This window comes from Salvelinus sp. IW2-2015, linkage group LG3 (assembly GCF_002910315.2).
Source record: "Salvelinus sp. IW2-2015 linkage group LG3, ASM291031v2, whole genome shotgun sequence".
NCBI classification, from domain to species: domain Eukaryota; kingdom Metazoa; phylum Chordata; class Actinopteri; order Salmoniformes; family Salmonidae; genus Salvelinus; species Salvelinus sp. IW2-2015.
This window is the reverse complement of record NC_036840.1, coordinates 6827676-6851827: the sequence shown is the minus strand read 5'-3', so window position 1 is coordinate 6851827 and position 24152 is coordinate 6827676. Positions and strand designations below refer to the sequence as shown.

Here is a 24152-nt window from a genome sequence, read left to right as displayed (position 1 = left end):
CACACACACTGATATTAATGCTCATTAGCAGATTGTCATGACCAGTTTTATTTCTTGTCATTTTTTTTAACCACATTTGGACTGTTAACAGAAGTCCAAAATGTTCTCAGTTCTCATTTGACAAATTGTACAACATACACCTACCTACCAAGAGGACAGGGATAACAGTTAGTCATGCCGCCTGGATTATTTTTCAATACAACCCTGTAACAAAACAGGAATGTTAAAACACAATTATCTCCTGCATTGAGCTCATATTAACAAAAATTAGATCTGGGCTACATACTCACTGAGTAACATATGGTCAAAATTGTTAAAGATTCAACAAAAAACTAAAAAAAGCTCATATGTATCTTCGCTTTCGCCATACTAAAGTAGCTTTGAAATCAGATGGAATTAATGTCTGGATCAAATCTACTATTCAATTCGTAAACATGAGCAGCCCAAAGAAATCTAGTGATTTCCACATTGCATAGTGAGCTACAGTGCTATAAGAGAGGAAAGGTAGTGTCAATCACAGTATTTATGTATTAACAGAAGTATAGATAGCTTAAGATTCAAACACATGGCTTTCTTCCTATGGCTACAAAACAATCCTTTGAATAAAGGATAATAACAGTATCCATAAATATGAAATGGTAAATGAACAACATAAATTGATGGACTCAAACCCTCACATTCCATACCCACAAGGCATGTAAGAAGTGCTGTGCTGGAATCATGTTATACTTAACAAAAAACTTCTGCATGTTGAGGCTGAAATACAACCATTGACTTGGCCCAAATGATAAATACACAAAATATCCCACTATTATCCAATTCAAGTTTGCTACATGTTAATTATTGTGAAGCAGTCGCTGGCCGGTTGATCATCATCCCCATTCAAAACCCCTTCATACACTAAGGCACGTTCATTCCTTGTCTGTTTGACAAGACGGGAAATGCTCTAACACCAGTTATCTATTTAACTTAAAAAATACTCATGGAAGTGCAACTTTTTTGACACTATAATGTAATACAGTATAATGCAACAGTTATGTACAACAATTAGAAAAAACATTAAAAAATAATTTAAAAATCTATAAGTTCTGTACAGCCTTTTTGTGAGGGACATGGCTCGGTTGGAAAGTAGTCATGCCCTCTGACTAGTTACATCATCTTTCCTGGGTATCGGCAAGCATCTGGCAGTCCATCTTCAACCTGAGCTGCAAGACACGAGGAGAASAAAAACGACAATAAGTCCTCTAACATCAAACTCTAAAAAGAGCAAGCCTGACAATGGCAGGGGACAACTCATCTCATATAAACCTTCTCCTAAGGTTTAGTCAGATGAGAGCAGAGCTTGTTCACCTGTCTGCTGCCTCCTGTTCTGCCTCCGTGGGGCTGCCATCTGGTTGTGACGACGAGGCTTTGAGTTTACTGGCATCTGAAAGGAGACAGAGCCCATGGTTAGAGACCACTCATTGGTGGCAGYCAGTATGCCACTAGAGTACTGATTCAGGGTCAGGATAACCTCCCCCCCACCCGTCTTGCAGCGTACCCTGTAGCCAGCGGATCTGTGTGGCGGGCCCGTAGCCCTGCTCGTTCTTGGCGGCGATGCGGAAGACGACAGCTGGCCGGTTGGGGGCGGAGCTGTCAATGTAGGCGTTGGCCAGGTGGGCGGGGCTGACAGTGCAAGAGGTCTTGGTGCCGCGGTAGATCCTGATGAAGGCCAGCTGGCCAGGGTGCTCAGAGCTGCTGCTGCTGGACCGGCTCTTCCTCACCGCCAGGTACATGGAGTACTCCAGGATCTTACCTGACGGGGAGGTGGGGGAGTCCCATGTGATGTGAACCGAGTCATTAGCCTRGGGGGAGACAGTGGTTGATGGATAAAGGATGAGAGGAAAAGCAGGTTATTTAGGAGAAACAATGATACACATGATAAAACGAGAAATATATTGTGGAACTAGAAAACTTGTGAAATTGAACAGGCAGCAAGAAATCACAACARTCTCCCACGTGAGCTCTCTGAAGCCTCTGTTGAACAATAACGAATGCTGGCAGCACATTATGTTAATGTGCTTGGCCTCATTTACACCCCTCAACAGTAACCTTATCTCAGTGTAAAGTTTGCTGTTGTAGTGTACAGTACCTTGGTGATCTTGACAGAAGAGGGTGCTCCAGGGAAGCCGGGCTGGCAGGTTTTGAACTCGCTGGCAGGGCTGAAGTCTCCCTGACCACAGCTGTTGATGCCTGCTACTCTGAACCTGTAGGCTACACCTGGACACAGCTCCTGCTTCTCCCTCCACTCATAGTCCTGAGGCCCCTGCAACTTAATCTGTGGGAGTGGGGTGTGTTGAAAATGGTGCGTGTGTGTGTGTCAAATCCGGAAATCAATGAACAGATTAGAGACAAATTAACAAAAAATGACTGCTAGCTGAAGATGGTTTCTGCATGTCATCTGCACACATTCTGGGGMATATTTTTTCATTATATACTGTCATTTAAGATTCAAACCAAGATGTGGCTTACATCTTTAGTGTTAGTRGGTCTGCTGTAGATGGTGGRAATAAAGTCATTCCCAGGTGACAGGTAGTAGTGGGTAACCTCAGAAAACAGGGTTTTGAACACTCCAGCAKCAAACCACTCAGACTCATCTGATTTCTCACCAGATACCTACAGGGTACAGACAGGGGTTACTTCCTTCAGTCTCTATGGTAGGAAAATGAATAACTTCTTTAGTATTCTTATCCTACCTTGCATTTGACAGTGTTGAGATCTGAGGAAGTGGTGTCAGGTTCTTGTCCTGTGAATGAGGAAGGACTGTCATTGTTTATGCAGATGATATTCAAACCATACTGGTAGAGTAAAAAGCTAGCTTGAGGTCCATGCTGTTACCTGGCTGGTGTTCACTGCTCGCCACTGTGTCCGAGGGCTGGGAGGTTTTTGTGGGGTCAGCCTCATGTCCCAAGGGCTCGGATTGTGTTTTTCCACTAGCATCACTCTCCCCCTCTGGATGGGGGTCTCTAACAGCCACTGACACTTCCATGGGAGTCATTTTCTGCCCTGCAGCCACCTCCTGGCGTGCGGGGGGGAAGAGACCGCAATATTCAGTGTCAGTCAATGTAGCATTAACAATCGGGGTGTAACATTTAGCTTAGCTGTTACGGTCTCAATGGCAGTACTAACACCATCTGAATATAGCACTTTCCCAGCACTGTAGCTAAGACAACTAGATATGTATGTAAGGGGTCACCATCTGACCTGTTGGGATGTATTCTGGGCTTCCTGTGAGGTGGGGTCGTCTGGGACCTGAGCTGACTGGACATCTGGAGGAAAACGAGCACATCAAGCATAGCTTTACACGTATACCTCTTCTTAGCTCATCATATCTTAGCCTGCATCAACCTTCAACCCTGGCCTTGTGAGTGGACCAGATGGCCCTGGACAAAGGCTTCTGGTTCTAAACCACTTTCAAAGCCAATAGCTTGGCATCAAACAGAACTCCTCTCAAGGCCATGTGAAATTCACTGTGGTCATTTCTATTCAAACTAGTGGTCTCTGATTGGTTGTGTGTGAGCAGCAGGTAGATTTCGCCTCTCACCTTGGTCCTGGGGGTTCCTCTCCTGTGCACCTGTGCTGGGTCGGGCTGTGGGGTTGGCTGGGGTGTTAAAGGGGGAGACGGGCTGCAGCTGGAGGATGTAACACTCTGCTGCAGGTAGGGGCCGCCAGGCCACATGGAGCATGCTGACCGTGGACTTGACCAGTAGTACTGCTGCTGGGGTGGAGGGCCGCTCTGAAAACACCACAAGTCACAGTTAGGTTGTAGCAGCAAAATGGCCTAGCAGGYAGCAATATCCATTTAACTTTATCTGAGGGTTGCTAGTGTGAACAAATGAGAAATACACTCTCTCCACTGACTTTCCTAGCTAAATAAAGGTTCAATTAAAATGTAAAAATATGCTTTAAAGATGGTATGACTCTGCAGCACATATTGAGCTACAGTAATAAGACATGTGCWGATATTAATAGTATCCWTGTCTCTCTTCTCACCTGTCTCCAGATACCACAGGTCCTGGCAGCACACCTGGTAGTTCCAGCTCTTCCGGTAGCCGTCACGGCCGCTCCAGATGTAGAGGCGGGAGCCGATAGAGGCAGCACAGTGGCCTGCCCTGGCTCGGGGTCCCCCGCTGCTGGGCTGGGGCTCTTCCTGGTCACCCTGGCTCACTGTCTGCCCCTGTTGCTGATCTGGGCCTAGGCTCTGCCATGTCATGGTGTCTGATATCAACAGGAAAAGGGGTCAACTATTTAAGCAATTTGTAACATCTGCTTATGTAAAAAGGGCTTTATAAATAAATGTGACTGGTTTAACCTAACTGGGTTCAATTCAATATGATTCTCAAAATATGAATTAAATTAAATTATGTGACCAGTCAGATACTCATTATTACAAGCTAATCACTTAGGGTATGATACTGACCTAAGTTGAGCACGGATAAGGAGTTGGTACAGATCCATTCAGCTCCCAGGGCGTTAGGTTTGTCTGTCTCTGGAACGGGGACCCACCCCCCGAAAACATACATCCTTCCCACACAGAGGCAAAGCAACAACAACAAAAAACATTAGGCAAACATCCATGATACCACACAAACATATACAGCACACACAAAATATTACTTGTTTTCTATAACGTTGGCAGAGTGAAGGCTTCTGGGTAGAGGAGGGGGTCCTTTAGTGTCAGGTGTAGACCATGTCATAGATTCTAAAGAGCAGACAGAAGAGAGTGGATTCAGAGAACCAGTTAGATTACCTCACTGGAATCAGTTCATCGCCACAACCACAAGGTTGCGTTTTATGGAAACTGAAGGTTGGTTACTGCTACAGCACCTTGAATKTACACCAAGGAGGTTAGTTCATTCAAAGTGTTGTGGTCAGATTGTGGTTCATCAAAGCATGGCAGTAGGCCGTGAGGTTACCGAGGTCAAGCTGCCAGAGGTCGTCAAGGCGACTGCCTCTCATTCCTCCGAAGATGTAGAGTTTGGGGGAGCCTGATCCAGTGTATGCTACCGACGTGTGGGACTCTCGAGCCCACGGACCCACGCCCTTAGTATCTGGAATGTTCCAACCCTTCACCCCTGACACTGACTGCAGCTCCAGCTCATAAAAGTCATCCAGGTACCTACAGACAGAAAACAGAGACAGCCAGTGGGATGAGAACTAGCCTKGTCCCAGATCTTTCCCACTCCTATGGTCATTGGTGTGTCCAAACAGATCTAGGTCCAGGCTAGATGAGAACAACATTAGTGACAGAGCAAACATTAAGGTTTCTTATGATTATTACAACCCTCAGTACCCTGATTAGAGAAGCTGCGTTGGAGACTGTTGGAGCTAGGTACATAGCTCCATACCTTGGKACATTGCCATTGGGGTCCTCACTGTCATTGGCCAGTCCCCCGAACAGGTAGCACTTGTTCCCAATGAGGGTGAAGCTGTGTCCGAGGCGGGGACASGGGGGCGGCATGCCGTTCTTGGGTGGCCTGGGTTTCAGCTTCTTCCACAGCCAGCGGCTCGCCTGATAGACAAGGGGTCAACTATGGCATCTTATCCATCAGAGTGACTACATACAATCTAAGGGGGAAAGACGCTGTACTTGTGAAGACCTTCCATCAGAGCTACAGGTCTGTGAATGACAATGCTGCTGCACACTCTTCACCTTATACATAAAACATGACAAGAGGATCCCTATTACTGAAGACACTATTGGGTGGGAGAGCCTCACCTGTARCTCGTACAGGCTGTTGTTGTATTTGCCAAACTCCACCATGCCTCCAAAGATCAGGATGCGGGTTCCCTCACAGGCAAAACCATGGGCAGCACAGCCTGGAGGGATGTCCCCTCTCACCGCTGGGAGAAACCACTGCTTAGAAACTAGACAAAGGGACAGAGACCGACCAAAATTTGGTTTGCTTACCTAGCTAACGTTAGCCTGGTAACGTTAAGCAAGCTGGCTGCTGCGCTTCAGGGAATGTTTGTGAAACTTTCAAGGCATTAACATATTAGTCGCACCAGACGGCTARGAAAACCAAATAGCTAACTAAGTTAGCTCACTTCTCAAAGGCAAAATGTGTAGCGTCCATTAGCTAGCCAAACTAGTTAACTAACGCGTTAGCCTACCGGTGTTGTAAACATGGAGCTCCTCCGCTATCCCCTCGTTTCCACCTCCAAACACGATAATAAGTTCCCGAATAGCCGCTGCTCGGTGTCCGTGTCTTGACCGGGGAATAGGTCCAGTAAATGAGTTTACTTTTTTCCATAACGGGTCCATTGTACCGTTAGGAACGCTACACACCGGAGTTCGGTCCAAAAACGGTTACAGCAGTTTGGCGCTGTTTGTTGTTAACAGGGAGAAATAGGCGGAGCAAGGTGACAAACTCTCACGTTGTTCCCTTCACCGGAAGTGCAATACTAGACAGAGGAAGTTGCTATTTTTGTATCGTAATTAATGGAAAAGTGTCCAATTTTGACTGATTTTTTGTTGTTGCCAATAATAGGTGTTGATCCAATTTATGGATTTGTATTGCCGAAGTGATTTCTAAGCTACTATAAGCTATAAAAATGCAGTTTTGACATCCTTCCAACTTTTGTGTAGGCTTGCTTAAATGCCAGAGAGAGCCAGTCAAGAAATTGAGTTGAGACAGAGTTTAACGTTTGATTTTAGTTTTAATCCTTGTCCTCTACTTATATCCTTTACCTACTTTGTCTGCATTATTTACTGGTAATACATCAAGCTACAACATTCAAGAAATATCCCRAAACACTCTTTCTCCAGCCTCACATGGTGCAAGTGGAGAAGATCCACATATTTTTCATAGAGAACCTGTATTTTAAAAGTGTGTGTGTAGACTCAGGGCCGGCGGCCATAGGCAGCTCTTGAGTTTCAAGTTTGGGAAAGTTTAGGGTAATTATTTCCCCAACACTTTCATCACAACTTTTGGAGATATGTCAACAAAATATTTTATGGTAAATTGATCAATTGTTTTTACATTTGGAAAAAGTTGTAGATATATTCCAATGAAGTTAGATCTATATATATATATTTGTTAAATATACAAGTAGGAAAGCCTTAAGATAAATAATCCACKTGTTTAGAGAGAAAAATGTAGATCATTTTAGAGTAAAGTAGTAATATGTTGGATGAGCAACATCGCCCACCAAGCACATTCATAACTGGCTTCTATGAATGTGCTTCTTTCTACCTGTCATTTAGACAATGACTAGCCCGGTTAGCGCTAGTTTATGCTAACTTGCTAGCTAGMAGCTTCACTAGCAGTACATGCTAGCCAGCTAGCTAGTTAGCATAAGCTGCTAGGAGTGGTAAAATACATAAAATAAGACACGTGACTTAATTGCAGTTGTAAATGTTTCCACTAGTGACTGATTGCTTTACAGTTAATGTTACTTTATAGCCTTTTAGCTATTTTCCACAGTATTGTATGTCATATATAGTATCTCCCCCGTTTTCAGTCACAGGTGTGGACTGGATTAGGTGTGAGCAGTGCAGGAGGTGGGCTCATGAGTTGTGCTCCAATTTTACTGGGGATAGCTTTATTTGTGACCTATGTACAAATTAGAATTGTGCAATAACAGAGCATAAGAGAGTTGCCACATCAATGTTACACTGAATTCATGAGTTAAGTTATGAGTTGTTATTAAATGTTATATTCCAATATTATTTAATGTTATTAGTTATATTCACTTCCAATTTTCCAATTAATATTTTTTTCATTGATTAAAAACAGCKATTGAAAACATTTTGATCCTGAATGTAATTTTAAAGACTGCTAGGATTTAAAATCTTGCAATATTCAAATAATATTTAGCACAATTGTACATAATGGATTGTATGGAAAAGGAACAACAAAGAAAATGAATGTGCAGGTGAGCTAAAGAGGGACTTTACATCAAATCTCCTCATAGTGCGAATATTAATTTGGACATGTGCAACACCATTTCCCCCCTCCATATTTTATTTAAATAATTAAAATAAGAAAACGAGACTTAGCTTTTAAGTATTACTTACTAAATCATTTCTAAATAAAACGGATTAAATGGATTTTAACACACTTGTTTGAAACCCTATGCCATAATCTTTTACCAATGTGACTGGCACCCCTGGGGAGGGGCCAGTAACGCTGGTACTTTTATAGAACGCCCCTTTTCTACAAACATTTAATGAAATACCTAAAGAAAGTGTAAACTGTAGCCATTTATTTCCCTTTATAGTTMATTTGCCTAAGCATGACCCTCATACCCATTTTCCAAACATTGCTTTTATGTGTCAGCAATTAGACATTGTTCTTAGGGAGGGCTATAGTTACYTCCTAGTACCCTACAATTTATCCTACAATTTCTACCGATCTGGGTGCCAGTTATTATTAGTTGTATATGCGCATTTTCGTGGAACAGTTTCATTTCAATAATAATGTTTTCGTTTCTCAAAATCATTGTTAYGTGGTTAATCATAAAAATATGAAATAAAAATATCTAAAAGTTCAAAATCAACTAAGGCGAGAGCACCAGTCTCTGCCATATCAAATCAAATTGTATTTGTCACATACACATGGTTAGCAGATGTTAATGCGAGTGTAGCGAAATGCTTGTGCTTCTAGTTCCGACCATGCAGTAATATCTAACAAGTAATCTAACCTAACAATTTCACAACAACTACCTTATACACGCAAGTGTAAAGGAATGAATAAGAATATGTACATAAAAATATATGAATGAGCGATGGCCGAACGGCATAGGCAAGATGCAGTAGATGGTATAGAGTACAGTATATACATATGAGAWGAGTAATGTAGGGTATATAGACACATTGATAGGCTACACTACACTGTGATCCATTGGCTAAATAAATGAGCGCATGGAAATCAAACATACCCTATACGCCAATGCAGCAGTAGGCCTGTACTTCCATTGTCATCTAAGTAAAATACATAGGCCTGAAGCTGACAAAATAAAAACAATCAAATATCCTGATGAAAATTCTGGTTCTTTCAATCACATTCATGTACTCCGCCTGTCTGCCTCCCTTTCTCTCGGTCTTGACTTGAGCTATTGCTAGTGAAGTGAAACATTTKATCAAATCATCAACTGGCTCCAACTGGGTCCAGCCGAAGCTGTCGCTAGCGAACTTGCAACGTTGTATCAATCAGCCTATTCTGGGCCCTCAGTTTCCTGCGCCAGTGAACTCGATCGGGACAGACATCTGTTTTATATGACGTTTCCACTGGATATATGGGATCATCAGATCAAGGCTTGGTGGTTATCGAGGCCTGGAGTGTTGGAAAGTTTTTTCAAATAATGTGAAGAACTATTAGTATTCGCAATGGATAGAAAAAAAACTGTTGCGATAAAGAATAMAAATATTGAGAAGCTCAGCTTATTAGGGATGGATGTGGTGAGTTAAGACAATAAGAAATAAAACATCCCAAATGGGCACCTTCCTACATACTTCAATGCATGCTCAGGCGCGCGGGCCCTCTCAACATGATCAGGACCGAGAAACCAGACACATGCTCATTGCCGACATGCAGCACCCCGAAMGAAAAACAATGAAAAAATTGCAKTGGAGATTTTAGCATGTAAATCTTGGTGGGGGGAAAAAAAGTGGGATGCATGCCAGCAAAGCAACTACACAACACAACACTAAACAATACATGAATTGCACTAACTAGGAAAAGAGACCCTTAATCTTAGACTTGGGACCACACAGCCACTCCACTGAATATCAGGCTAATGATKGCTTTGCAATGCTTGCAGTTAGCCACTGATTCCTTCCAAACTCATTGTTGAATTTGCGATTTCCAACTTGTTGTGTAATGTTTATGTTCAATGGCCGATGAGCACCAATACGTTTTATATATAATTTCTCCTCATTATTTCTCTACATATGACATGGACTAAAAATGATTTGCCAGTATATTGTTGACTTGATTCATGATGATGACTGCTAGCTAAGATTTTGAAAGTATGATGTTGACCAATCAAAGCTACTGTAGATATAACATGATTTGAGTCATTTTATCTGTGGCCAATGACCTTGAGCCTTCTTGGATGGGTACTTCTATTGTAACTCTATGGCAGCACACAAGTGGCTGAATGTTTATCTCTTCCTTAACGCTTCGAACACACCGCTGCGTCATTGCATCACTGCTGCATAACATTTTGGCGCAGCTAGGCAACTATACTGATGCAGGTCCCTTTTGCAAATGGTCGCATGCGGTTGGACACATGGAAGAGAGGATAATTTTCGCAGTATCCTCAAAACCGTGTCTTTTTGACACAACTGCTGACAGCTACAGGGACATAAACACAAAATAAATGCTGCTTGGAGACAAGTGTCCACGATAGTAGGATTGCCAGTCAGTTTAGTAGTGAGCTTGTGCTAGATGTGGCTAGTTAGCGTTAGCTAGCTAACCTAGCCAATGAGTGTGTGTGAAGAAATAGTCAAATAAATAATAAATAAACCATCTCTGGAACCACACAGACTGCGCTTTCGGCGGGGCTGGTCCCGGCCCAACAGCACGATCAAGACCACCTTCCTCAACGTTGGTCTCATTGTTGAAAGAGCCTAAGCTGCTATCTTGACTATTTATTATTGCATTTTGCTCCAAAACTGCATTTGAGGGAAATTATATTATAGGCTCTCACAATTAATTGTGGATGTCATCAAAAAAAATATACTTGGCAAATAAATTAATAAAAAATGTAAATAAATTCTCCACTCAACTGTTTTTATAATGTTATCACATTTTTTTTTACTGCATATGTGTGCAACAAAACTTGAACATTCACATATGCTACTTTCTGTCAAGTAAATCTACGCATACAATTTGATGCATACGTTCGATAAATCGAACGTATGCATCACACAAGACGCACTGCAACTGCCTCTGCAACGCAATGCTGCAAGGCAAACGCAGCGTTCCATTGGAAATGAATGTACTTCTGGTGTTTCGAAACGCAATGACGCAGCCGGGTGTTATCGAAAGCGTTAGACTTGGCAGCAACATAGTGTCCGCATGAGTGACAGAACACTGAGCCAATCACGGCGCAACGCTCCATATTTTCTACTGGCTTGCCCCTTCACCACAGAAAGCACTGAGCTAGGCTGAAACACCTGCATTTTGGCGCTGCCTTACTCAAGAAAACAAAAAAGAGACTATGTTTGTATCCGGCCCTATTAACTCAATAATATATATATATATTTTGTTTTACATTGTTTGCAAACTGATATGTGACTCGTATTAATGCCAAAAAAMCATGCAAAACAAGCAATCAAAAAAATCTAATATAGATTTGGGGGTGGAGTGCAAAAAATGTGGGGCTCAAAACAGGTGGGGCTCTGCCACACCAGACCTGAATGAMTGTAATTAATACATGCATTAATATACATTCATGTAACTAAATCATGGGGGATTAATGGTACATGTACTAGGTCTACTGGCGACCTACTGTATGTAATGGGAAAATTTATAAAAAAATAAACAATTGAAGGGCAAACAATTCACACAATAAAACAATGAATTCGCAAGAATTGGCAGGAGACAACTGAGCGCATTCTGAAGAGCTGAGTGCATGCATTCTGGAGAGAGACATRCCATATCTTCACAACACACCCCTCTTCTTGTTGCAACATTTAAAATGATACTCAACACACATTATCTTCTCACATATTTTAGATGCTTTTCACTGACAGCCGCAACTCAATCAACTATGCCCACTGCCATGCGCGCTGCCCAAATTGCAGGCTTCCCAAATAGGCGTAGGGATACGCACAGGTATTTTAAAAAAGAATAAGCTAATGATCACTTTGTGGCTAAGTCATGCTCTCTGGTGAAGTTTTGTTAATGATTTTATTTAGACAGTTATGAAATCATTTAGGCAAAACATACATTTACTTTAGTGGAAGCCAGAATCCAAACAGTGCACTGTGCATCCGTCAACTTTCCTTTCCAATTCAAAAGAGGCTGAAACTAGATATGTATATAATGTTGAGATGCTCATGTCGCCACCCTAACAATGGGAGTCATCGTCCCAAAGGAGGGAAGACAGGCTACAAGCTGAGGTCTGCATATTATGACCATGCAAATGCATCGGGCTTCGGCTCTTCCTCGCTGCTGATACTCTCTCACTAGAGAAAGCATCCGAGCGATGCTCGCCAGCATCGAATTCGGCAGGAGAAGTCCAGCCCCCATTCATTTTCAACGACGACAGAGAAATGTGCAGGGGATTGTGTGAAGGTGAGCAGCGAGAACCCTACTAGAGGAGCGGTAGAACAAGTTCATTTCTCCTCTACTTTATGSAAATTTCAACCAAAGCATTGTCGACAGGAGGCATATATGTAGCCCATGTTTCTGATGCAGTCTGGACAGAAATAATATGACAYGGGGGCGCTGTTTCGCTTGCTCGGATGCTTTATCTGAGATTGATGCAACTTTCTGTCGGGGCGCGTCTCGGTCAAATAAATTATTAATATTTAAATATTGTATTTGTACAAGGAGGTAGACTACGGTAGGGCGGGCCCAGGCCCCTAAGGCCCGCCCATAACGCCGGCCATGTGTAGGCTACTGACCTACGTGACTGCATGTGTTTTGTGAGGCACAGTTTCCTGTCAGTGAGAGGAAACACATGCAGCAAACCAGAAAAGTGGATACACAAACACACAAACGTTCACACATAAGCCTACTTATTGCATTTTCTCATTGACACACAACAACACTCATGCACACCAACATAATCACATCACTTTATTCCACTAAGGCCATGATTCAATCCGATCCGTGTAAGATCCACGGTATAGTGCGCGTGACATTTAATGTTAATTTCCGATTGAACCGACATCTCCAGCATTTACCATGAACTTTTTKGGAAAATGCCTTTAAAAGCGCTGTGAATGGAATCTTGGACTGAAACATGTGGAAGGATTAAAGAGCTCCTCTTCTCCCGTTTTAACCTCAAGTGRAGCCTGTGAGAATGAAAGTGTGTACACACGTTTGTCTGTGTGTGGTGCGGCTGATGGAGAATTTTAAGAATAGCCTACTTTTTTTAATTGAATGTAACAACTAGCCCAATGCCTTTCCATAATTAGATGTCAAGGAGATTTCACACACACACAGAGAGAGAGAGAGCACTCAGACTGTATGTGCGTGTGGAGGAAGGAACACAAACACCTCCAGGTGCTTGCCAAGAAGGTGACGTCAGTTGGGCCCGCAAGTAGTCAGAATTACAATAYTACTGTGTGTGCGCGCGCAAGCGGTCGCAGAGAGGAGGAAAAGCGTGTTTACACAGACGGCGGAGAGTCTGGGGAATAATGCGCAAGAGGAAGTGAGCCGGCTCTATGTCTGCGCGCTCCGACTTCCTGCTCTGAAGAAGGAGAAAAAAACCTCYGGATCCCCTTACAGTCTCAAGCGCCGCAGCCCAGACGGCATCAGCATGGAAAACCAGCGCATTATACGGAATTCTCTTTAAAAACATATACGGAAGGAAAGTAGACGTCTAACACCAGGGTATGTGGAGGCATGCTTCTCTATGATATTCATATTCACTTTATTAAACCAGGATAGTCACTGAGTTTGAGTGATGATGACTTAGAAGTAAACTCTGTACCAGAAAATATAGTTTGGAAATATGATATAACTCGGTCATCACAATGAACTTGAAATTTAGGGGACGATAGTCGATAGATGCTGGTAGTATATCCCCGATTTGTTACGCTATCTTGGCACACATGTATACATTTGCGTAAAAAGTATGTGTTTCCTTCTATTCATAAAAGTACGCTATTAAAAAGTTACATTTATTTTCGTTTTGATGTTTGCTAACATTGGGCTACTCCGTTATTCACACATTGGATGTCAAACTCAAATCGCTCGGGTCTGTCACGGTGCTCAAGTCTGGTTTTCTCGCGCAATTTCTTGTTTATTGTGATGCATTTGGCAACTCAAAGTAGCTGTTGGTGTGAAAATGCTCATGGCCCTTTAAAAACTATAGTAGACTTTCTGGTTTGTCTGGACTCAACAGACTAATTGCCATGCGCTTCCGGATTGAAACTGGCAGCAGACAACATCTTGAAAATGAGTCATGGGGCTAACAAAGAACCGTTTGAGTGTTCCAGGCTCTCCAACACCGATGATTCTGCACAGACCCGAGCCCGGCGGTCCACCCGTGATAACCCATACTTTTTTGAGACTTTAGAACGTCTATATGCGGCGTTTGGTACCGACCAGAGGCATTATATAGCCTATGATGTTTTATGATATCACTGGTGGTTGAACAGTACGTGCTAGCGACAGGAGCGCGTAGTATCGTTGTTCGATACTGGAGAAGCCTGTCCAGAGGACCAGCTGTATGATTTATGTTTCTGTGTCATAACACTGTTATAAGATACTAGAAACTCCCCATCAACAAAATAAATCATCCCTACCAGAAGCTACAAGTAGTGTGTGTGTGTGTGTGTGTGTGTGTGTGTGTGTGTGTGTGTGTACCTACTTGTCCAGGAGGAGAGACACTGTGCTGTGGGCCTATCCCATACAGTACAAGTAAATAACAAGGACATATTCAATGCTGCAATAAAACAGATGTAAATCTATGATGACAGTATTTTTAATTGCACCAATCCAGTGTTTCAGGCAATGCAGAGTTGCAGGTTTCCTTACTATTGCTACGGATACGGATATCCCCAAATGAACAGTTCCTGCTGTTTTGTCTCTGAGCTTGGCTAGTTAACCCWTGTCACTATGGAACATCAAAGACTAAATCCATCATRCATCATGCCACAGCATGTCCTGGGGGAGACCCAGAGTACATACATGTATGCAATGCATTCTCCATATGTTGTTGTGGAATAGGAAATGGGTGGTGTGTGTTGCCGTACCAGAGCGAGGCGAGGAGGAAACCCGTCCATTTGTCCCAACTGTGAGGTCCCTGTGTTTCCGATGGTTCCCGGTGACAGGAATTCCTACCTTTGAGTTGGGACTGGTCTTTCCCTGGGAAGACGCCCTGTAGCAGAATGAGAGGAAGTCCTCATTTAGACAGCTTTATGGTCTCCCATCACACACACACACACACACACACACACACACACACACACACACACACACACACACACACACACACACACACACCTCCTCAGGAAACGGAGCCAGAGTGGGTATTCACCTTTTTCCTCTCCTGGATGGTCTCTGGAGGAGGAAGGAAAGCAGGATACTCTGTTCAGTTTTTTCAAACAGACAAGGGGAATGTGTGTGTGTGTGTGTGTGTATGGGTGTGTGAGAGAGTTAGAGGGAGATGGAGAGAGAGAGAGGTGCACAGAAAGTTGTCTGTGTGGAGTGTGAGAGAGACGGACAGTGAAGTCAAGGTAAATAGTGTCGTTGGGCTGTGGCCTGTCTTCGCAGAGGGGCACTGACCACATCCTCTCGTCACCACGGAAACATCCTTAGCTCCACCCATCTGGCCATAGTTGGCAGCACCAAGTCCCTGATCTCTGACACAATCACACACACTTGAACTCTTTATTTTGACCTATAATGAAACATAATTACTACTAAGAAGCACACAGTCACAAAGCACAGCGTATGAGTGAGTGAGTGCAAGTGACCGAGTGTGCATGCGTGTTAGTGGAGTGGCATAGAGTTTGAGTGGACAAGCTTCTCTGACTTGTCTGATGTACTAAAGCTGCCAGGCAGCCCCTCATTCACAAAGAGCTGCTGTGTTGACCCGTCTTCTTATCATTTAGGCAGCCAGCCAAGCTCTCCAGCGAGTGAAAGTTTTACACAGCCACTGGTGTGTCTCATTACATATGCAGTAATGGCTTTTATTCCCCACTTCAACATATTGTAATATGAGATGTATGATGTCGCTGGCTGGCACTTGGCCCCATAGGCATACATATGTTTATAGGCAGTACATTGGTTGGCACCGGATCTGGCACATGATGYCAGGAGTAGCATAATACTGTGACTCCAGTGTCTGCTGTAGTGATGATCTAAATGTGTTGTTGGTKTGTTTTCTGTCTTTATGGGTAGGATTTTTATGGTGCAGGAAACGCCTTCTAGGTTCGGGGCGGAACATGGCGGAGGCTTTTGTACTTGTTGTACTTGGAGTACAACTGACGATGATGGCCTCTCTCTCTTTCTCCCTCTCTCTCCAGTCATGGAGAGTGCCATCACGTTGTGGCAGTTCCTGCTGCAGCTGTTATTGGACCAGAGCCACAAGCACCTGATCTGCTGGACGTCTAACGACGGGGAGTTTAARCTGCTCAAGTCAGAAGAGGTGGCCAAGCTGTGGGGCCTGAGGAAGAACAAGACCAACATGAACTATGACAAGCTGAGCCGCGCCCTGCGTTACTACTATGACAAGGTACAACTCCCATAGATTACGTTGGCACTACACAAACACCAAACACACGCCTGCTGGTACGGACGACAAGGTACACCAACATTGTATAAACCCTTCACAMACATACAGTGAGTTGAGAAATCATGTAACTAAACAAAATGAAGAAACTATACTATGGAACTAAGATAAATTGTATAAAGAATGATAGTAAAAAGCTCAGGAGTACTTTAATGAAATGTGATGCAAAAAAGCAAACTCGGCTTCATCTTTCATTAAGGCAGATAGCTTGTTCATCACAAAACCCTTTGATATTGCCAACCACTTTTAATATTTGTTGTTRTTGACAAGATTAGCAAACTTAGGTATGACATGCAAACACCAAATGCTGAGTCTTCCTATTCATGCATAATGGGCCAAATAATGAAAGACAAGAACTGTAGTTTTGAGTTCCACAAAGTGGGTATGGAAGGGTGAAAAATGGTTGCTATCTATAAATAAGGACAAACCAACCGGTAGAGACAACCTGGATGGTAAATTGCTGAGGTTGGTAGCGGAATACATTGTGACTCGTTTGCCACATCTTCAATTTAAGCCTAGAAGACTGTGTGCCCTCAGACATTGAGGGGGGGCAAAGGTCATTCCCAAGAATAGCAGAGCACCCTTTAATGGTTCAAACAGCCGACCAATCAGCTTGTTACAAGTGCTTAGCAAACATTTGGAAAAACATTTGATCAAATATAAAGTTAWTTTACAGAAAACCAATTAACAACAGACTTTCAGCATGCTTATACTGATGGACACTCAACATGCTTGGCATTGACACAAATGACTGATGGTTGGCTGAAAGTAATTGATAGGAAGAAGATTGGGGGAGCTGTTTTGWTAGACTTCAGTGCAGCTTTTAATGYCATTGATCATAACCTATTGCTGAAAAAMCRTAGGTGTTATTTGCATCCTCTGCCTTATTATGGATTGAGAGTTACCTATCTAATAGAACAGAGGGTTTTTGTTAATGGAAGCCTCTCTCATGCAAATTCAGTTGAGTGTGGTATACCACAGGGCAACCAGCTAAGGCCATTATTGTTTTCTATTTTTACAAATTACCTTCCACTGACCTTGACTAAAGCCTGTGTGTCTATGTACGCTGACGATTCAACAGCATACACGTCGGCTACAACAGTCAAATAAATAACTGAAACACTTAACATTGAGCTCCAGTCAGTTTTAGAAAGGGTAACTAGCAATAGGCTGTTGCTAAATATCTCAAAAACGAAAAGCATAATTTCTCGGGACAAATCACTTGCTCAACCTCATTTAGTTATACTAAACTGCTCTGTGTAACCCTAGATAGCAAGCTGTCATGGTCAAAACATATAGACTCAATGGTTGCTAAAATGGGAAGAGGTCTGTCCATGATAGGGCGTTGCTCTGCCTTCTCAGTCGACCAGACGTGTCCTACAGGCCCTAGTTTTGTCGCAACTGGACTACTGCCCAGCTGTGTGGTCATGAGCGGCAAAGAAGGACATAGGTCAATTGCAGTTGGTCAAGGCAGCATGTATTCACACTTGGATGTACACTGATGGAAAGTTGAGGAGAGATTGACTGCGTCACTATTGGTCGYTATGCGAGGTATTGATATGTTGAAGGTACTGAACTGTCTGTTCAAGCAGACAGTTCAGTACAACAAGACATGCAACCAGAGGTCTCTTCACAGTCCCCAGGTCCAGAACAGAGGCTGGGAAACGCACAGTATTAAATAGAGCCATGACTAGATGGAACTCTCTGCCACCACAGGTAACTCAAACTAGCAATAAACAAAAAAAAATTTAAACAACATATAAATAACACCTGCACAAAGGGGACTGTGACAAGATACAGCCATTTTATATAGATATATATTTTATTGTGATTTGTATTATGTTTTAGACCTAGATATTGTGTGTATATACTGATAATGTTCTGTACTATGTATTATGTCWTGTGGACCCCAGGAAGAGTAGCTGATGCATTTGCAGCGGCTAATGGGGATCCTAATAAATACCAAATATCTCTACTCAGCATGAACATGTCTGTACCAATTCTACAGGTCAAACCACCATATAACATCACGGCATGCATGTTAACATTACACTGTTATTACTGTATAATATATGATGCTTAAACTCCTCCTTCCCTCTTCCTCTTCCAGAACATCATCAAGAAGGTGATTGGCCAGAAGTTTGTGTACAAATTTGTGTCCTTCCCCGAGATCCTGAAGATGGACCCCGCGGCGGTGGAGATGGGGGTGCGGGTGTGTGATGAGGCTGGTGGGGCCCTGTCAGAGGGAGAGGGGGATGAGGAGGGGGTGAGGGGTGGCCCGCCAGGGAGGAACGAGTACCTCCACTCAGGCCTCTACTCCTCCTTTACCGTCAGCTCCCTCCAGCATCCCCAGGACCTCCTCCGCCCCCCTGATTTACTCCGGCCAATCAAGGTGGAGCCTCGACATGATCACCATGACGACAGTGGCACGGTGATTCGCTTTGTTCAGAACCGCAGCCATAAGGGCGTTGCACTGCCGGTGGTGTCTCTGCCGTCATCCCCGCTCCCTTCCTCCAATGAGGGCTACTATTCATCCAAACCTTCCCCAAGGCTAGCCCACTCCTCGTCCTGCTCCTCCTCCCCATCACACAGCCCCACACACACACTCTGGAGGGCACGGAGCCCCGCCCCTGAGACTGACGAATTAGAGCAGAGCGCTCAACCCCTTAACCTATCATCTGGTCACAGAGATCGTGGCCAGGCCACACCCACACCAGAGAAGAGGGGCTTAGCCAATAGCGTCCCGCCAAAAACCAGGAAGCCTAAAGGCCTGGAGATATCCGCACCCTCCCTGCTCCTGACAGCCAATGACATTGGCTCTATCGCCCTCAACAGTCCTGCACTGCCCTCAGGGTCCCTAACACCAGCCTTCTTCACTGCACAGGTCAGTACCACCCTCACTCACAATCTTTTCCCAGGTTAGCCCTGAACACAAACGCATTCACTCGCTCCACCCTCACCCTCTGTGTGCGCGTGCTGATTTATGTGTGTAATGACATTTGGGGGAAATACATGACTTATCCCTGAGTCTCTCTGGAACTGTCTGTCCTTACCCTGAAACAGGCAGGGTAGGGAGAGGAGAGTAGAGGGAGGGAGGTAAGAAAGAGTTATTGAGGAGAGACGGAGAGAGGAAATGAGGGAACGAGTGAAAGAGGTAAGCGGAAAAGAGGGAGTGGGTGGGGAGCGAGACTAGTAACGTGGAGAGAGGGAGGGAGAGAGGTAAGCTGAAGAGAGAGTGAAAAGAAGGGAGGGGAGAAGGAGAGAAGGGAGGGTAGGGAGGTCTGTAAGTGAAGCCATATGTTTCTAAAGCTCTTGAATCGCCGGCGTGAGGTAAGGGCTGTTGTAATACCACGGATAGAGAGATATATACTCTCTACCTAAAACTCCTCTTTATTGGGCCACTACAAAACAACACATTAAAATAGCATACATCATTCCTTACCCACATAAACCCCCCCCCCCTATAAGCAGATATATTAAGTCAGGAAGAGAGAGCAATAGGGAGGCAAGATGGAGAGAAATTGATGTCATATGTAACTTCTCAGCTGGAACCTAGTTTTCCAAGTTCTGTGACCTCAAGAGAGTTCCCAAAGTCAGCCTTGAACTCACTCTACCCCCCCTGTCCCCCCAAAGCAGGGTATGAAGCTCTCTCTCCCCTCCTGGTTCCGGTGTTTTACTAAAACAAACAGTGGCAGCACAGCAGGACTGAATAACCACAGGGAGAAATTACATCTCTGTGTTGTGTGTTCATACTCAGCTAGCTCATTTTACAGATCACCAAGAAAAACACCAACAGAACATTGAACAAATTGAAATCTCTCTCACGTTCTCCATAAACTCTTTGTTCTCCCCTTTTAGACTCCCTCAGGTCTCATCCTCACCCCCAGTCCCCTGCTGTCCAGTATCCATTTCTGGAGCAGCTTGAGTCCCGTAGGACCCCTGAGCCCCGCTCGCCTGCAGGGCCATGGACCCCTGTTCCAGGTAAGACACACACACACACTCTAAAAGAGAATAGAGAGAGGAGAAAGGAAAGAAAGAGTGACACCACCTGGAGTGAAGACTGATGGAAGGGAGTTGAGAGAGGGAGGGACAGAGGGGAAAGTTGTGGGATGGGTGACAGAAAGGGGGAGGACAGTATAGTATTTATATGCTTGTTCGTACTGAGAGGGAAAGGGCTCCACTCTAACTGGTAAAAAAAAGGAGGGATAGTGAATGTTGACAGTCTGAGTTAGAAGTTTGAGCTACAACTAGGGYTGCAAAATTCCGGGAACGTTCAATAAAATCCCTTGTTTCCCGAAATCCCAGTTGGAGGGTCCCGGAACCAGGAGGGAATAAGCAGTAAATCTGCAATCCTCCATCCAGGACTTCTGGAAAACCAGATTTTATTTTGAAAGTTCCCTGAATTTTGCAACCTTTGCTAATACAGAAGATTTCCCAAACAGCCTCATTTTTCAACAACGTCACATGACACTGCCGCTATTTAGTTCTGTGTGTGTGAGCGGTTCGCTGTGATTATACTTAAGTGTGTGTATGTGTGTGATTCACTGTGTGCTGGGGTTTCAAAATAAGCTACAGATGTTTCCTTTCTGGTGTAGACCAGGAGTGGGGGGGCTGCTTCCTGCTCGGGAGGGGGGGGGGGGGGGTCAGGAGCCCACCCACTCCCATCAGCCCTCTCACAACAGGAAGTGCCTCTCCTCCCATCGTCAGGAGGGATGGGCGTTAAAATACCTCGGCCACCATTTTAGGGATTCTTAAACCCAGTCAGCGTCTCCAGAGTTACCCAGAGTTTGGGCTGGAGTTCTTTCAAAATAAGTTATCATTTGTAGTAGTAGTACACATGTATAACACTAGAATAGGGAATATGATTAATGTACTTTACCTCAGTATAATATGGGGGGCATTATTATTATTAATGTGTGGTATTTGCTATCTGACAGTGGATCTCAGCAGTCTTGTCCTTTGTCTCTCTGTTTAGTTCCCCCCTCCTGAATGGGCCCATCTCAGTCCCCCTGTCCAGCCTGGACACCTCCTCCCCCCTACTGCTATCCCACAGCCCACATATGTCCTGATCCTCCTGGAGGACAGTACCATACCCTACTGGACTCTACTACCAACTGGACCAAAACRGGCTTAAATCAGGCCCGACCAGAACAAATATGCCCAGTCCACGCATTTTCAAATCCTGGACCCCGACACAGCAGGACTCGAGGCCAAATGTAGGTTAAGCCAGCAAAAATCAGGACACTGCTGCAAACCTACTGGATCAGCCTTTAACTGCGTCAATATCATTGACTTGAAGATACATTTTCTTTATCTTAGTTGAAACAGATTTTTTGTAAACTTTCTTGTGTTTAGTTTGGATCTCATCCATCTTGAAAACATTTTCTATCCCATATTTATCCACTTCACAATGCCAGAATGCTGTCCCATRCATTGTACCTTGTCAGCCCTTTATCAAATGCCTGGCGTATGGTTATAAMGCTTTATAAAAGAGACAGGGCGTGGTTATAAATGTTTGTATCATTGTATAGTGGTTGATATGTTCATTTGAGGCTGTGAACCTGGTTGTATTGTTCTGGCTAAGTGTTTTTCTATGGTTTTGTATTGTATTACACTTTATATGCATTATTACCTTGTACCGGCTGTGCCTTCTCAAATGTAAGACTTATGTAAATGTTTTATTTTCAAGCTTTAAAACGTTTTTTTTTTTTATAGACGAAATTCCAGTTCAATATTGAACAGCTTTTGGTTATTTGTTTTTATAAAGGAATTGATACAAATGTATTCTCAATGATTTGCTATTTTTTTGCGGTCCGAGAGTCAAGTAAAAATGTCTTACACACGGTTTTAAATAACCATGAAGCATTGAATGCTATTCAAGAAAACCACAATAAAGACAAGGACAAGTGTATTTATCAAACAGACTAATTTTACTGTGATGGTTATGAGAAATAAATAATTACAGGACAACTGTCAGTGTTCCAGAGAGGTTGAGTTTACACCACAGCAGGAGTTCCATATGTCTGGCACACACACACCCTAGGTAAGCTCAGATCATTTTTAAACTTGAAAAAGTACAGTATTACAATATTAATATACATCACTGTCAGCTGAAAACACACACAGCGGCTTGTTAAGTCTATTTAAAATTTCAATTTGAAATGTGTACAAACGCTGGAAAAAAGAAACTTGAGGTCCAATGCAGACTGAAACAAATATTTTTTTCTCCTTTGAGAGGCGAAGCTTCTGCCCCTTGACATGCCACACTGACACTGTATTCACAAGGAGAGGTCAAAGACCAAAGGTCAAACATAGAAAACAAAAATCTCTTAATAATACTGTCAAATCAAGTCAGCCATTTTAAAACACCAGTCATCCTAGTAGTGCCCTGAAATCATGGTACAACCCCACTCCCATGGCCAGCTACAGAGAAGAGAGCCATTCAAAAAACTAGAAACTGCTTACAGGTTATTGATGACGCACAAAAACAACCAGTATTGTAGACCTCCAAAAGGCAAGAAGAGAAAATGTATATCTTGCATACAAGAACTTAAGTCAAGACCATCCTGGGGGGGTCAAGACCATCTAGGGGAAACGGAGGGGTGGGGACTGATGAGTTCCTGTGGGAGGTCACATCACTTCCTGCGACGCTCCTGTGTTTCTCTCCTCCYTAATCATCGCTTCCCTGTTGCCATGACAACCGGAGAGGGTGACCAGAAATGTCCTGGGGAGTCAAACTCCACCTTCTGCTGTGGTCCCATTCGTTGGCTAAGAGGCTCTGAGGGTCGTTGTGCTCTTCCAATGACTGGACCCCATCTCAACCCCATTTTGACTCCTTCCTAAAGCACCGTCTGGCCCCTGAAATGTTCTAGGTCAAGGAGATAGGAGAGGGAGGCTGGGAATTGCTTCGGTTMAGAGGACAGATTTCCAGTTGCGGACCAGACACTCCCAGTCCAGTCCCTCTCTCCCAGTTTGGACTGGTMTGGTCTCATTTCAGTTAAACACCACCATCAGAGGAAGCTTGAGAAAGTACTTGAGGAAARAAAAATGCTAAAAAGGCATTCAGTCTCTGAACACCATGACATGCAAAACAGCAAAGTTAACAGCTATGATAAACAACATCGAGATCATCAGTGGAATCATAATAACCATAATTCATCATTTACAATAACAATAGTAACCTTAGCGACTTGTCGGTTGTGCATGGTGTCTGAGTTCACATCATCATATACACAAACTGCGTGTTAAATACAGACAGTAGTAGTATAGCAGCAAAATATACCCCCCCCCACCCCCTTCCATATCTTAAAATAAATAAACGTAGTTCATCTCTCCCTCCCCAATCAACTCCAGACTCACTCACTCTATGGGGGTGGGGGGGGCTCATGCGAGAGGGAGGAGGGAGGGAGGAGGGGGCTCTGTCCCATTCAGTCTCATCTCAAGCGAGAGTCCGTTACTATAGCAACAGGAAAGAGCTCCACCCAGGAGCAGAAAGTCTAGAAGAGCATGCTCTGTCTTCTGTTCTTGTTGTTGCCTGGAGAGATGGAGTGGATAAAAGAGAGAGAGAGAGAGAGAGAGAGAGAAGGAGTGTTCCATGTATGTCATAACAGTTATAAAGCTCCAGGTGAGGTGTGTGTGTGTGTGTGTGTGTGTGTGTGTGTGTGTGTGTGTGTGTGTGTGTGTGTGTGTGT

The 24152-nt window shown here is 43.8% G+C and overlaps 3 protein-coding genes across 6 annotated transcripts in view; 1 reads left to right on the top strand and 2 right to left on the bottom strand.

Moving 5' to 3' along the window:
* Positions 1-14: 14 nt before the first annotated feature.
* On the bottom strand, positions 15-6425 carry LOC111949897 (host cell factor 2). Of its 2 annotated transcripts, none has more exons than XM_023967243.3 (16): positions 6154-6425; positions 5759-5907; positions 5388-5551; positions 4956-5158; positions 4657-4741; positions 4460-4563; positions 4033-4257; positions 3584-3775; positions 3244-3308; positions 2878-3058; positions 2736-2785; positions 2512-2655; positions 2132-2317; positions 1541-1844; positions 1369-1426; positions 15-1208 (listed from the first exon to the last, which is right to left on the bottom strand). In XM_023967243.3, exons 1-16 carry the CDS (start codon positions 6302-6304, stop codon positions 1196-1198), a joined length of 2274 nt encoding a protein of 757 aa, XP_023823011.1. In that variant the 5' UTR covers positions 6305-6425; the 3' UTR covers positions 15-1195. The 2 variants fall into 2 exon arrangements, with proteins under 2 accessions (XP_023823011.1, XP_023823003.1); XM_023967235.3 differs by having other exon boundaries at positions 15-1205; positions 1351-1426; positions 6154-6424.
* A 6917-nt stretch (positions 6426-13342) lies between these two features.
* Positions 13343-22385, top strand: LOC111949888 (ETS domain-containing protein Elk-3). 3 transcript variants are annotated; one of them, XM_070434282.1, is made up of 6 exons: positions 13343-13553; positions 16196-16404; positions 18572-19345; positions 20320-20442; positions 20564-20565; positions 21437-22385. In XM_070434282.1, exons 2-6 carry the CDS (start codon positions 16198-16200, stop codon positions 21528-21530), a joined length of 1200 nt encoding a protein of 399 aa, XP_070290383.1. In that variant the 5' UTR covers positions 13343-13553; positions 16196-16197; the 3' UTR covers positions 21531-22385. The 3 variants fall into 3 exon arrangements, with proteins under 3 accessions (XP_070290383.1, XP_023822993.1, XP_070290379.1); XM_023967225.3 differs by lacking the exon at positions 21437-22385 and having other exon boundaries at positions 13345-13553; positions 20320-21093; XM_070434278.1 differs by lacking the exons at positions 13343-13553; positions 21437-22385 and adding an exon at positions 18098-18177 and having other exon boundaries at positions 16314-16404; positions 20320-21095.
* LOC111949871 (cyclin-dependent kinase 17) overlaps positions 22371-24152 on the bottom strand; it is a 32278-nt gene continuing 30496 nt past the window's right edge. Inside the window, exon 16 of the mRNA XM_023967210.2 lies at positions 22371-23995. Within this exon, the coding sequence (XP_023822978.1) occupies positions 23958-23995 (38 nt within the window). The 3' untranslated portion in view covers positions 22371-23957. The remainder of the gene's footprint in view (positions 23996-24152) is intronic.